Source organism: Diadema antillarum, unplaced genomic scaffold, assembly GCF_040938485.1.
Source record: "Diadema antillarum isolate AM-2024a unplaced genomic scaffold, OU_Dant_1.0 scf00000068, whole genome shotgun sequence".
Lineage (NCBI taxonomy): Eukaryota > Metazoa > Echinodermata > Echinoidea > Diadematoida > Diadematidae > Diadema > Diadema antillarum.
In genome coordinates, this window is record NW_027270957.1 from 704229 (window position 1) to 718235 (window position 14007).

At 39.3% G+C, this 14007-nt stretch overlaps 1 protein-coding gene across 1 annotated transcript in view; it reads left to right on the forward strand.

The window, feature by feature from the left end:
• The first annotated feature begins 806 nt into the window (after positions 1-806).
• LOC139716620 (uncharacterized) overlaps positions 807-14007 on the forward strand; it is a 36364-nt gene continuing 23163 nt past the window's right edge. Inside the window, exon 1 of the mRNA XM_071628146.1 lies at positions 807-1384. Within this exon, the coding sequence (XP_071484247.1) occupies positions 1255-1384 (130 nt within the window). The 5' untranslated portion in view covers positions 807-1254. The remainder of the gene's footprint in view (positions 1385-14007) is intronic.

Below are 14007 nucleotides of genomic sequence, written 5' to 3' on the forward strand. Positions count from 1 at the left end.
GACACCATCATTCCTGATGAATGCCTGTATGTTTACTTGGACATCACAACAGAAATCTAATGTGATTTTACTGTAACACAAAGCTCTATGACTAGTCAAATATACTGAGGAAATACAAATCTTTAATCTTGTGCAGATCTTGATACTGCCTTCCCTTGAAAAGAAAAGAAAAAAAATCAACACTGACAGTAGACTGACAGATTCTCCCTACTGTTAAGAGCACACTGCTCACTGTAGGGACTTCATTAAGGAAGTGCATAAACCAATCAGATATTATCATCTTAATTTGGGTCTAAGCTCTGCTAGGGCAATATACTGGAACAACAATAAGCCAATAATCACCCACTGCCTGACAGGAAAGGGGTGTGGCCTCACAGCTGTGAGGAGAACTTCAGCACTGCGCTTGACTGATTGGTCTGCACAAACACACACTTCACTTACTTGGCCCCACCCACACTACCTTATATGGTATTGTCAGCTAGTGACATCATGTGGAGTGATTGTTCCACTATGCATGAGTGAAGAGAATGTAGATAGCGTGAATCTCTTACCCACACGTGTGGAGCTAAACACACATATACACACACACACACACACACACACACACAAATATACACGCAGAAGCATGTGCATGTGTGCGACAGCACTTACACGAATCTTCCCTGCTTGCTTGCACAGTGTGCCTATGAGGAGATTGTGTGTGCACAGATCGAGCGTGTTATCCTTGCAAAGTATGCTGAAGAGAGGGATATAAACAAGAATGTCGCAACGCAGTCGTATCCACGTGCCAGCTCCTGCCGCAAAACATCTGAGAGGAAATTTACAATAACCCACTTGCTCTTGGCTGAATATAAAGCATTCGCAGCTCTCGAGAATGACACCAATTGTTCTGTAGCCATACGGTAGTGAGCATCAAAGTCTCTATTTGACACAGAGCCAGGGTCTAACTGGTAAATTGAATTGCTGCAGGAGATTCTTCTTCCTGAGGGAATACTTACCTAGTCCTTCCATCAAAGCCTGATGAATTAATTGATGATAATTCTGGGGACCTGTCTCTATTTTTCTTCATCGTCACTTTGTCTTTCACATGACGGTGAAATCTCGTCGCTAAGATCAATTTCAGGAGATTGTAGGTAGCCTGTAGCAGCCACTAGGTGTTACTGTGCACAACATAAAACTGAAGGAAGCGAAAACGGCAAAGCCTTGGACTTTTACTTCACTTTCTAGGGGTCAGTGATCAGACGGACTGCTACGATGGATCTGCATTTAGTTGTGGGGATGCTTGTGGCCATGTTTTTATTGGATTTCCGTTCATCAAAGGTCCTCGGGTGCCAGTGTGCCCGTCAGAAACACCCCCAGCAGTACATGTGTGATGCTGACTATGGTGAGTGAACTTTTTTCCTTCTGTTTTTTTTTTTTTTTTTTTTTTTTTTGTTCCAATGGTCAATTCACAATTTCAAATACACTCACACACACGCACACACACACATATGAATATGTATGTTTACATGGATTATTTGCAGGAATCCATTCTGATTGGAATCAATAGAAACTGACAACAGCCTTATATCTAGTTGTAGGCCTATACATTATGGTAACCAGTACCAGCACGCTGCGAGAATTTTGCAGATAAAGTCAACAGGATTTGATACGACACATACTATGTTTCTTTCTGATCAGGGGGGCATTTCATGAAGGAACTTATCGGATAAAATATCTGACAAGTCAATTATATCCGACAAGTTTTGAGAAATTCTTTAGTCTGATTGGTTGATTTCTCTGAACTTGTCGGATATAATTCACTTGTCGGATATCTTATCCGACAAGTTCCTTCATGAAACGCCCCCCAGATGTCCAGGACTCATGTTTACCCACAATACAACTTTCAATTTATTGTCAAGTAAACACCAATTCAAAAGTTATGAACACAAGGCAGACTAGAACATAATGAGTTTTGTGTGTCACTAGAGCTTTGCTAACCTTCATTACAGTGCATACAGTTCCATAGTCTTCATATAATTTTTGAACAGTTGATTAAAACATGGCCAAATGGATAAAATACAACAACAAGTTGAGAGCAAGAAAGATGGTACTTTTTAAACTACATCCGTGACATGAGAAAGAAACATGACACAAATAGGTTACCCTAATGGCAGAGTGCATATGGGGTTACCAGTTCAGAGAGTATTATATCATGACCTAATTTGTTTGCTGAGGTTGTATGTGTGAAATAAACTTCTTAACCCATTGAGGATGGGCTGATTTTGCAACAACACACATTTCCTAATAGTATAGACACTTGCCCAAGTATACTCCGTACTCCTATAGACATTTGTCCGAGTATACTCGGTACTGTCCTGAATGGGTTAACATTGTTTAATCACATAACATAATTTTTTTTTTCATAACAATTTTTGTTTTTCTATAATATATTACATGCTCTACCATGAGCAGTGCAGTATATGGTACAATTATTCTAAATAGGAAATAAACAAAATTGATTAAGAAAAAAGAAACTTGTTAAATTGTGTTGTCATGAAAAAGGAAGCGAGGCTTGAGTAACTATAATGAAAACCAGGTAGCATTGGCATTGGGATACTGCTAATACTGAAAAGATCCCATTCATATCATTCTCTTCATCTGAGCATCTTCTGACCCAAAGTTCTGTAACACACACAAACACATACCCACACACCAACACGCTCACCCAGGTCACGAATATTTACACAATTACCCCTGCAGGCACATGCAAGGTTCACTTGTCATCGTTGAGCCCATCACGAATGAAGGAATTCACTCCCATATCAATACACTACAGATAAAGATATTGTGTCGGCGGCATTATACAAATTGCAAGGTGTTGTGACATGGTAGAAGAGGGCAAGTGCACACAGTCAGCAGGCTATTCTTGGCTGACTGCGATTCTTGACAGCGTGAGGTGGCACATGTCATCATCATCGGCGCGGTCCGTGATTTTTCTCCGGGCTCTGGACGTCTTATTAGGTTTTGCGGGGAAAATCATGCCTGTCTCAACGTAGCAGCTGCTGGCGCAATCACAGCAAATAGGTCTTGAACTCTGTAGCCCACACAAACCATAGCTAGCTACTGACTACTGTACCCGAATGAACATTTACTTGTATGTACATGTAAAACACAAGGGGGGGGGGGGGCAAATGAGGTGAGTGGGTGATCAGCCATCATAATACAAGTAGAAGGATTTGTCTAATGGCATTACCCCCAAAAGAAGGTTGTAACTCTTGAGAAGAAAGACTCTGACTTTGTGGAACAACCTTGTACAGTGATGTGAGGTAGTCCTGTTTAAAGGGGAAGTTTACAACCTTCTCTGACAAGGCACACATATCTTCACAAAGAATGACACACATTACACATGACACAATTGCACGGTTCATCGATTTCTAACATCTTGCTGCTACTGTTACGTGTGCTTGCACTCACTAGATTACCTGATATGTTTCCCTCTTCCCAGGAATTCGCTGAGTCCCTTAAAAAAACACTTTCAAAACACTCATCATAAGCTGATGATCATAAGTTGTAATGTGATAATCCAAAAAAGTACAGAAGTGAAGAATGATTATCCTAAAAGCATCACATACTATCTATGAGCCTAGTCTTAAAATAAAAAGAAGCAGATCAGTCTTCCAATGTAAGTGATAACAGATTCCTGCATTAAAACAAACAACATAACAAAACAAAACAAAACAAACAACATGACAAAACAAAACAAAACAAAACAACAAAAACAAAAACATGTTTATGATTTAGACATTAACAGGTGTGCACCTTTAAGCCCTCTGATCTGTGATCTTGCTTGGGAGACATTTTGATCAAATAAACATTAAATCCACTTGCTCCAAGGTTAAAGTGTTCTCTCTGAAAGTCAGAGCAATTTTGGCAACTGCTCCAAGATGTGTTTCACAGACAGCAAACAGAAGAGAAGACCTGGCAATGTTTGACTAATATCAAGTAAAGAACCAAATTTTCCAATACTAAACAATGACATATACTTTCATTCCGAGATGAAAGATTATTTTAACCTTAGAATATCCCAAATGACGAAAAGACTACTACTAGAAATATTCAGTTTGTTCACAGCAATCATGGAGAATACCATGAACATTTAAACAATTACATACAGAATAATATGTTGGAATCAAAATCTATTATCATGATATGATGTGTTACTCCCACGATCAAAGAATGTAAATGTATTCTTTCATACAGCTCAGGGAGATCAGTAAATCATAAATACAAATTGTGTGAAGCATGGATATGCCTAAAGGAATAGATTTAGCTTTTAAAACCCCTTGAGGATGAACTGATTTCATTTTGACACATATTTCCATAGATGCCTGTCCGAGTATACATGGAACTACTTCAATGGACAAATGTCATCCCTCAACTTCCAATTCTCTTCAAATCAATAAGTGCGTATCAGGATCTATATTATTAAACAAAAATATGGGGATAGACATATTCTTTATCATCCCATTGTCATTCCATTAGTGCTTGAAATCAAATGAGAAAGTTATCAGCAGATTGCTTATCATTGATTCACACTCAATCTACCAACTGATTAATGGGCAAAACATTGCACCATCACTTCTATGTACGAATGGAGGATGCGAGGCATACATTGCTTGAAGATTATTAGTCTAGCTCGCATCGCAAGGATTGAATTGAGAACACAAGCAACATCCTCATCTAACAACTTGGCAAAAAATGAGCTGATGACGAGATACTAATGATCCTTGGAAAATCAGATTTTATTCTTTTACATTTGCAGCAATGAGGATGATTACATTGTGACATCATTTTGAAAGAGAAAGAGAGATAAAGAGAGAGAGAGAGAGAGATGAGAACAGACTACCACGAAAAAGAAGCAGAATTCTATGATAATTTCATAAGAGGAAGTTTTCAGGATTGAGTGCAAAATCATTCCGCCCAAACACAGATTAGTGCTGCAGCTGCGCGACTGAACGAGATGATGCTGAGATTAAAAACTATCTCAACTGTCTTTTCCGGCTGCAAGTGTGAAGCTGAGCGAACATGAACGCAGAAAGGTCTTCTACGATTACTTGCTTTGGGATACGGCAAATTCTCTTGATGACATAGTGTTGACAGTTTAACCCTTCATATGTTCCGAGTGCTGATTGACACAAAAATCCCACAACATTGTACGCACTGTCCAAAATCCCTGGCACAAAAAAGGTGAACTAAACACCAACTTGGCCCATGTGGAAAAGAAGGAAATACACACACTTTGATAACATTTCCTTTATTCCTTTTTATTACTTGCACCTCATGGTCCTTGTGGGTTTTCTGATCCTTTTACACCAGGAAAGTGACTGACCATGTCTCTTTCATTGCCCTCCTCCCATTATAATTTGCCAAATCAATGTCCAAAAGGGTTGCTTTCTCCTGGAAATCTAGACATTTTTTGAAAAGGAACAAACAAATAAACTTTCAGCAAGAAACAGGTAATTCTGGGAATTCATCTTAGTTCTCCATACATGGAAGGTGACCCCCTTCACTTCCAACACCCACGCACTTGTACAAGTGTTGTTTTTGGAGTTTAGTTCTGACCCCTAGGTCACAGGCTGATGCTTTTGAACAAACCTCTGGAATGATGAGAAAAAAGAAATAAGTGGAAATGGAGCTGAACTTGGTCAGTACAACAGGATTCCCGAGGGTGATATTTGTGATGGAGATGTCAAACATTCCAATGGTGCTATGTAATTTCTTGCAATCAGTGCTATCAATTAAATGACTGCACGCAGAAATAAGTATGGCAAGCCAAGCGTCAGTGAAGGTTGATATTAGGGAGTGTGAATAAGGGAACTATGCCCTGAATACTTTTGACTATTCATGCTATAGTAGTGGGCAGTAACCACACTGACCACTTGTCACACTGTTCAGCAATGACCATGTATCTGGTCAGTAAGTGTCAGATATGTCACCCAATATTTGTTATTGTTGGGGTTTTTTTCTGCATATTTTTTGTTTGTTTTGACAGCATAGATAGACAGCATGCAATCAAACTGCTGTTTCACTGCAAAACATGCACTCTATCATTCTTTAAACATTCTGTTCAGTTTAATGATGTCTACATCAATACTCTTCCATTAGATAACTCATGATGACACGGATTCAGACATCAGATACTTGTACTTATGACCCATACAGTGCTTTATCGCTGACTGGTACATCAAGTTGAGTGCTTTCTTCATGAATGGGGGGGGGGGGGGGGGAGGAAAGGAGCGGAGGATGAATATAAATTGCCTAATCCTCTATTGTGTCACCATAACCTTTCCATTGGACTAGGCATTGTGACATCAGTGCTTGCTCTCTAACTTATGATGAGTTCAAGTGGGGGGGGGGGGGGCATTAATCAAATGCCCATTAAAAAGCTAGAACAAACTATAGAGGTCTTGGTTTCCTGGGCTAATAAAGGGTGAAAATTAACTCAGTGAACACACAAAAGCACTTCAATCATATGACATCCAGTTGTCACACTTTCACTACTTTCTAGTTTCCGATTTCACTCTCTACTTCCACTCTTCTGGTTACTCTATTGCTGACGTAAAAAACTTGCATTAACTGACTGCCTTATTTAGCGGGTGACCTCTAAAGTAGCAGGATGTATTATTTCCTGAAACGCACCCTCCTCTTGTAAAATTTTGGATTTCTGGAAAGCTTCACAGAGAAGGTACATCCCCCGAGGTATTTAACAACCGGCACAATTTCCTGCGGAAACGTAAACAGAGTGGTTGCGATGGAACCACTGACATTGCATCAGTTTGTTTGCTTGTTTGTTTGTCTTTTTCCAGTTTTGTAAGAAGCTTTTGGGATAGAACTTGTCATTCCCCCATGTGAATCTGAGGTATTTTTCTCCATGAAAGGGAAATCTTTATCAATTCGGTGGGAAAATAATCCCTAATGGAATCGGTGATATAGATATTACAGGGTCAGTCATTCTTTTCTTGAAAAAAAAACACACACACACACAAACAAAACAAATTTGCAGAGATATGATGATTTGAACCATCCCAGGCCTTCTTCATCCGTTGAGGATGGACTAATTTTGCTACAACACACATTTCCCATAGACACCTGCCCGAGTATACTCCGGACTGTCCTCAACGGGGTAAAGGTCCTGTTTACCTTTGGAAGCAGTGATTTTAAAAATGTTCAAGATATCACATTTGATGCATATGTGTAGGTCAGTTGTATCACAAAACATCCTACCATATAAAATTTTTGCAATAAACCCTAAAATATACAGAGATATCACTATTTTTCTCATTAAACCATAACTGTAGACAGTTTAGTCTGGAAGCATTTTTATTGTAACTATAATTAACATTCTTTTTTATATTTAACAATACTCAACATCAATTATTCTGGTTCAAATTTTTACATTGGTTGTAATCCTATCCCTAACTCACATTTTAGAACTATTTTGAAGCACTAAAGATAGGATTTTGTTTAATCTGAAAATGGTAAATTATGCCTTTAAGACACATACCCCATGCATTCCACTCCAATGCCATTTAAAATTTCACTCGCCTCAAGTCCATAGGGTCCATGGCACCAAGTTGATGTCATATTGAAAACTGAATTGTTGTCAAATAGATGTCTCAAAAACACTCATCTTGAATTATAATGAGCCCACTTCTGTTCTAGACTAACTGCCCTTCCATATAATGAAAATGATGGACTTGTTTTTAGACCTCCCCATGAAGCTACTTTACATTTGATCCATTCTATACAGTATTGATAAACTCCAGTAACAGTATGAAGTCCAGTGATGTATTATGATACTCACTCAAAGAGGAAATCACTTCATAACAAATTGCTTACAGAGAGGAAAGATTATAAATTGTCTAAATTGTTGCAATGAATATCTACCAAATTAAGCTCCCCCATAAAAAAGAAGAAGAAGATATGCTACAAATACAAATGAGGTCCATTTTGTTTGTTTGCTGGTTTCTATCATGCACAATTTTAGGCCAAGTAAAAAAAGAAACCAGTTTCTCGTCCTCGCGCGCATCGATTTTGGCCGCCGCATCGATTTTTTTACTATTTACTATTTTCAAAATGGCGCTGAAAATACCAAGAAATTAATAATTCTCGTCCCAGCCCGCTCCCCGCCCGCATCGATTTTCAGTTGCCGCATCGACTTTTTTGATATTTACTATTTTTTCGGCCGCAGAAAAAAAAAAGAAAGATCGACAATTCACCTAACAATTGTGACGTCTCATTTCTAATTTTTACGCCTTGCGTCCTCTACTTAGCTGTAGACTGTAGTACAGCTGTAGCTTCTGTGTGTAGTGCGTATGTAATAACGCATGCATTTCACACTGCGAGCTCGGCCGATCGGCAAGAAGGAATGACCCACAAAGCAGTCGAACTGCACTGTAGTTGGATGGGCGGCGCGGCGGGCCGGCCTACTGGGCTGTGATGTACAGCGCGCTCGGTACGTCGTGAACGCAATAGCGGCAACATTTTTGCGAACAATCGCTGATATTCCACGCATATTTCGCGCGTTGTTCGTATTTTTCCCCGTTTCTGATATTTTAAGCGGATGAATTGTACTGTACAAATGCTTGTGAGGAATGTACGGTATCGAGTTTGTATACATTTTCATGTCATTGTGACTATGTGCATGTGTGTGCAGTGTCGGAAGATACGGTGCCAGCAGGGAGGTCCACACCTCCCTGGTGCCAGTGCAGTGGTGCCGCACCGTATATATCGGCAAAGTGTGCGTGTTTTGTAGCTGTCCAGGGTCCCCATCCCCTGGTCTGTCACGGCGATACATTCTATTTTGAAGAGAAAATGAATGCGCTTTTCCAGCAAATGTAGAATTATTAAATGGGTGTATCTACAAAATAAATAACTTTTCCACGGATTCTGGTTTGTCTCGTATTTCTGCGGGATACTTTTCTTCACGATGTAAATTCACGGACACAGCCGTGAGTGGTATCATCTGTAGTGTGTACTGTTATACAATCATTCATCATCCAAATAATGAGTGATTATCAAATGTCTTTTTAGAACATGAAGAAACATCTTTAAACGTTTAATGCTAGAATGCCATATCAGTATCATTTTGACATCCATCTGCAATTGTACAAGCCAGTTTCCAGTTGAATGTGCTACAATTGTACTGTGAAGAACTGCAGATATACATACCAGCTGTGTGGACACAAAAAGTCACAAACACCAATAAATAAAGCAGTGTTTTGAATATCATGGAATTTATTTCAGTCATACATTTGTTGAAAGACATGTTTTATACCTGTTTCAATTAATAGCACAATACATCAGAATTGCAAGAACACTGGTATCAGAAAAGCCATTACAACACTAAATACCAGTATTAAGATGGTCATTTTCCCTTGACATCTGTAGTGGAAAGAAAAAGCAAATGTATTTCTGCATGCATGAAGTTTCATTTCAAGTATGGCACATAGTTTTGTTTGAAAATGCACAGAGTGCAGGCAAGACGTACACTTGGGACCTGGTCTCTCATAACACAGCTACCAGAGTGATATTTCATTTCATAAATTGAATATAGAAAATTGTAAAGCCCTCTCTCGTTACCTTTCTCAGAATTACCGGACGAGAAACACATATTACTTTCATTTTGACGATCCTTGAAAAAATAGTAAGATATCAAATAGTAAGGACCTCCCTCATCGCCTTGCTCAAAAAACCCGGACGAGAAACTACTTTCTTTTTTTACTTGGCCTTATCATGAAATGTCAAATTCACTTTCACTTCAGCACATTCCTGATTTTCACTTTTCATTCATCTTGCGTGTGAGTCCTCCTACAATTAATTTTGCCACGGATGTGCCCAGTCCCCTAATCTAAGGAAGATTGCGACAGAGGAAGTAGCGGTTGAATGGCCATGCTCTGGGAACCCCATTGACGTTCACAGTTCATCTGTATCTCTTCCTATCTGTCTCTCTGTTGACATTCGTCCAAGTTACACCTCCTTCGGCCACTTGGTGGTGGTTACTCTCCCATAACACACCCAGCCGGCCACAGGGAATAGCAACGATCTCTTACAGTTCCTTTTCACAGGTCCTGACTGCCCTTAAAAAGTACTGGCAGGAAAACATTGGTTGTCTGATTGAGTCAATCTTCATTCAGACCGGGGTACATTCGAAAACCATGAATAGTCCCTGTCAAAATGTCCGCTCATTGGTCACAGTCGAGTCCAAACACATTTTTTCGGCTGTGTGTGTTACAACATAGAGATATCAGTGATAAAGCTGTTCACAATTCATTACAGGGATACTCCAGTATATCCAAGTCGGGCCAGGTTTCCCACATCACAGTATCCTCATGCTGCTCGGTCTTTAAAGGGGAAAGCGCTCTCATATCATATTTATCACACATCCTGTCTGCACACAGTAGTACAGAGTCCTGAGAATGCAAGCTTCAAATTTCACTTGCATTTTGATCACAGAAATCATGCTATCTATTTCACTTCCTGCCCTTCTTAAATCCGATTTCATGAGAACTGTAATCATTGCAGAGCCTAACAGTGATTACTTTGATGATTGCTAACAATGTCAAAATCTATTATTTGCTGCTGTATTGCTTTAGTTTATTTGAGACTACAATTGATACTGCTTTTATGAGGAATCAAATTGATTACTATCATTGTCATGTAGTTTTGGCTTTTTTTCTCTATGACACTTCCACAAAATGGTGATTCTTTTACATTTCAGCTTGGTCAATTTTTTAGACTCAGTATCAGTAGATGTGATAACTTTTTCTCTATGACACATCCACAAAGATGGTAATTCTTTTACATTTTCAGCTTGGTCAATTTTTTAGATTCAGTATCAGTAGATGTGATGACTTATGCAGTTTGTGCTGCAAAGAGGACGAAGACACACTCTCATTTGGTGCTCACGCTGAAAACCAACACTTCCACATCTTCAGTACCCTCTGTATCATTAAGGCTCTACTTTAACATTCAGAACTGGGTAAAGGTTTATTTCTTTATTTGTAAGGTAAGTATTCTGAAACATTTTCAAGGAATGCTACCAAGAAATGCTAATGGCTGAGGAAATGTCAAATTTAACACTTATATTTTATTTTTCAGAAGACTTCATAAATCTGAACTTGTAGGATTACTTGATACTAGGAAGCAAATTAAATGACCTCTTCTTAGCAATGGTTGCAAATAAAAAGTGCACTTATATACACACGATAATATTTAACAGGCAAACTGCAAGAAAGTGGCAGTGTTGTTTATCAACAGTAACTTTCTGGCCATGGCTTTACCAGCTTGAGCAGACAACAACCCTCACCCCCAAATTAAAAAAAAAAAAAAACACACACAAAAAAAACACCAAAACAAAACAAAAACAAAAACAAAACAAATAAAGAGAATAAAGGATAAACTCCAATGACAACAGTAATAAAACCCATGCAGAGGTTTGACCAGTATTATGATTTAACCACAACAGAAAGTGTATGATTCAAGCCCAACTAAATTTAATGTCACTTGACACCTACCGACAGGTCAACAACACTGTTGTTTTGAAACTTGGAACTGACCCCAAGAATAGTACAGAGGCATCTTCAACATTTTGGAGATGCAGTCCTAAGGTGCAAAACAATACTTTGCAAAGTGGTGCCTGGGAGAGGTGGGGGGGGGGGGGGAGATGGGGATGGATGGGAGCAGGATTGTCCCCCTAATAGATGCCAAGATTCCTTGTCTGACCAATGGTGACAAGATGTGATGCTTTGGACATATTCCAAGCCACAGGCTAAACGAGTTTCTCTGGGACAAGTCAAGACTAATCGCCACTAAAACCAATGTCCAGCAGTGGTCAGCTAACTGATTGAGTCAGGGGAAAAAGGGAAAAGGGGAGGAATGCTCTATGCCTTTAGCGAGCTCTGCGGTCTCTCTCTCTCTTTCAAATGCTCTGTAGAGTTGCTGTCATCGCAGTGGCAGGGTTTACTGTAATTACCGTTTGATTACGGCGGCAATTAGGGTGATTATCACCCCTGTAATGGTTGATGGGGGCTTATGGGCTAGCCCTCAGCTCGACTGGGTCTGTACCAACTGATTATTTGGAAAAGGGACTGTATGTTATTACTGCTCTCTGTGTATGAGAGAAATGGATCCAGGACTTGCCCTTGAGCTAATATTAACAACTTGCAGTTACAGTGTATCACTGAATTCATTTCTGCCTTTCAAGATGTAAATCTGCTTATCTCTAATCTCATCTGCTGACACAATATAACACTACTCTACATATTTATTTTGAGATGGAAGGACAGGATATCATATCAACCTATGTTTCTAATTTTGTTGATTTAAATTCAAATGTCAATCATAAAGTATAACCATAAATGATTAGGCATGAAAACTTATATCTTATCTTATCAAACTTACCAGTAAATTGTACACACTGAAAATTTTCACCACACCATCAAATTGTCTCTATTCTCTGTCATAAACGATTGCTCTTGATGCTGTTAATCCAGATGTGTGACTTCGGAAAAAGACACAAAAGAATAGCTAACAAACAAACAGACAAACAAATAAAACAAAATAAAACAAGCAAACTCATTCACTCATTCACTCACTTGTTGACCCTCCTGGAATTATTATTTGTCTGGTTTTGAATGGACTGAATCTTTGAATGGGTTCCTAGAAGGTGTAAGGCGAAACATGTGATTTGAGACTGGTGATGATAAAAACCTTAATGAAATGGGGATGTTGATATGGGCATGCATTAATGAGCTGGAGTGAGTGACATCATGAGGAGGGAGGGATTGGAGGGGAGGGGTAGAGGTCCAGGTAGGATCATGTAGAGACTACAAAGCTCTGGGAGGAGATGGGGTAGACAGGATTCCACCGACAAGGAGAAGACGTCGGAGATATCATTCCTTGCTGATTACCGAGGAGTTTCCAATGTCAGCTAGCTGAGCGTCTGCGTAGGAAAGTGGTGACAAGCTGCATCTGAGAAATTCTTCCGTCTGTCCTCTGTATTTCTTAGAAAACCATGATATGACTGGAGCATGACTTAATGGAATCCAGCGTCTGACACGGGGACAGACATTCCGGTTTACGTCATTACACTTGTGGGCCCCCGATGTGGTTGCACCTGTTGGCAGGGTCAAAGTTATTTCCAGGGAGGAGACCAAACTAAAGACCAGGAGATACTCCTTATCGGGAAGATAGTTCGTGAAACATAATGATGGATTCAAAGTGGTTGGTAATGCCTTCAGTATATTGTAGTCAGTCAGTAGCAATTAGAGCCATATCTTATAAGTTCTACAGGCCAGGCTTGATGAAGAGGACAAATGTTTCAGTTCAAATTTTGGCACTCAAAAGGAGCTACAGAATGAGACTTACAAGACTAAAAGTGATATTCTATCACAATATAGGGCCTAATTAAACAAAAATCCTAATTTAGGATATGCCCTGGGAATGTTAACTTTGTCCTGTGAATATAATTCATGATAGGATACAATTTTTTTATTATACATAGATACACAGAGAGAATATACACACTATTGTTCGGCCGATGTGATGCCTGTTTAGTTCAGCCTCCAAGGATAGACAGACAATGTTTCAAGTTACTGCTCGTTATAGAATAGAACATGATCCTTCTGTTTGCTCATGGTCAGAAGGGCTTAACCTGACACCAGATGTGAGTAGACACTGTCCATGTGGACAAGCAAGTCTTCCTCTGTGCAATGACAACCGGCTGTACAAAGTGCTTTGCCCTTTTAACATGGCGCTGTAGGACTTTATCAACAGTCATTATAGTGGTGTGTGTCATAACAGCCAATATATTACGCTTCATGTTGTGTTGTAGGAATGCTATACCCTCACAATTCATTGTTACTGATCTTGTATGTCATTTGGGATACAATTCAACCATGTCTCTATACAACCGTGTGACATTGCTTGTTCAAAATGGAAAAACTTCACAAGGACTTATCAAAA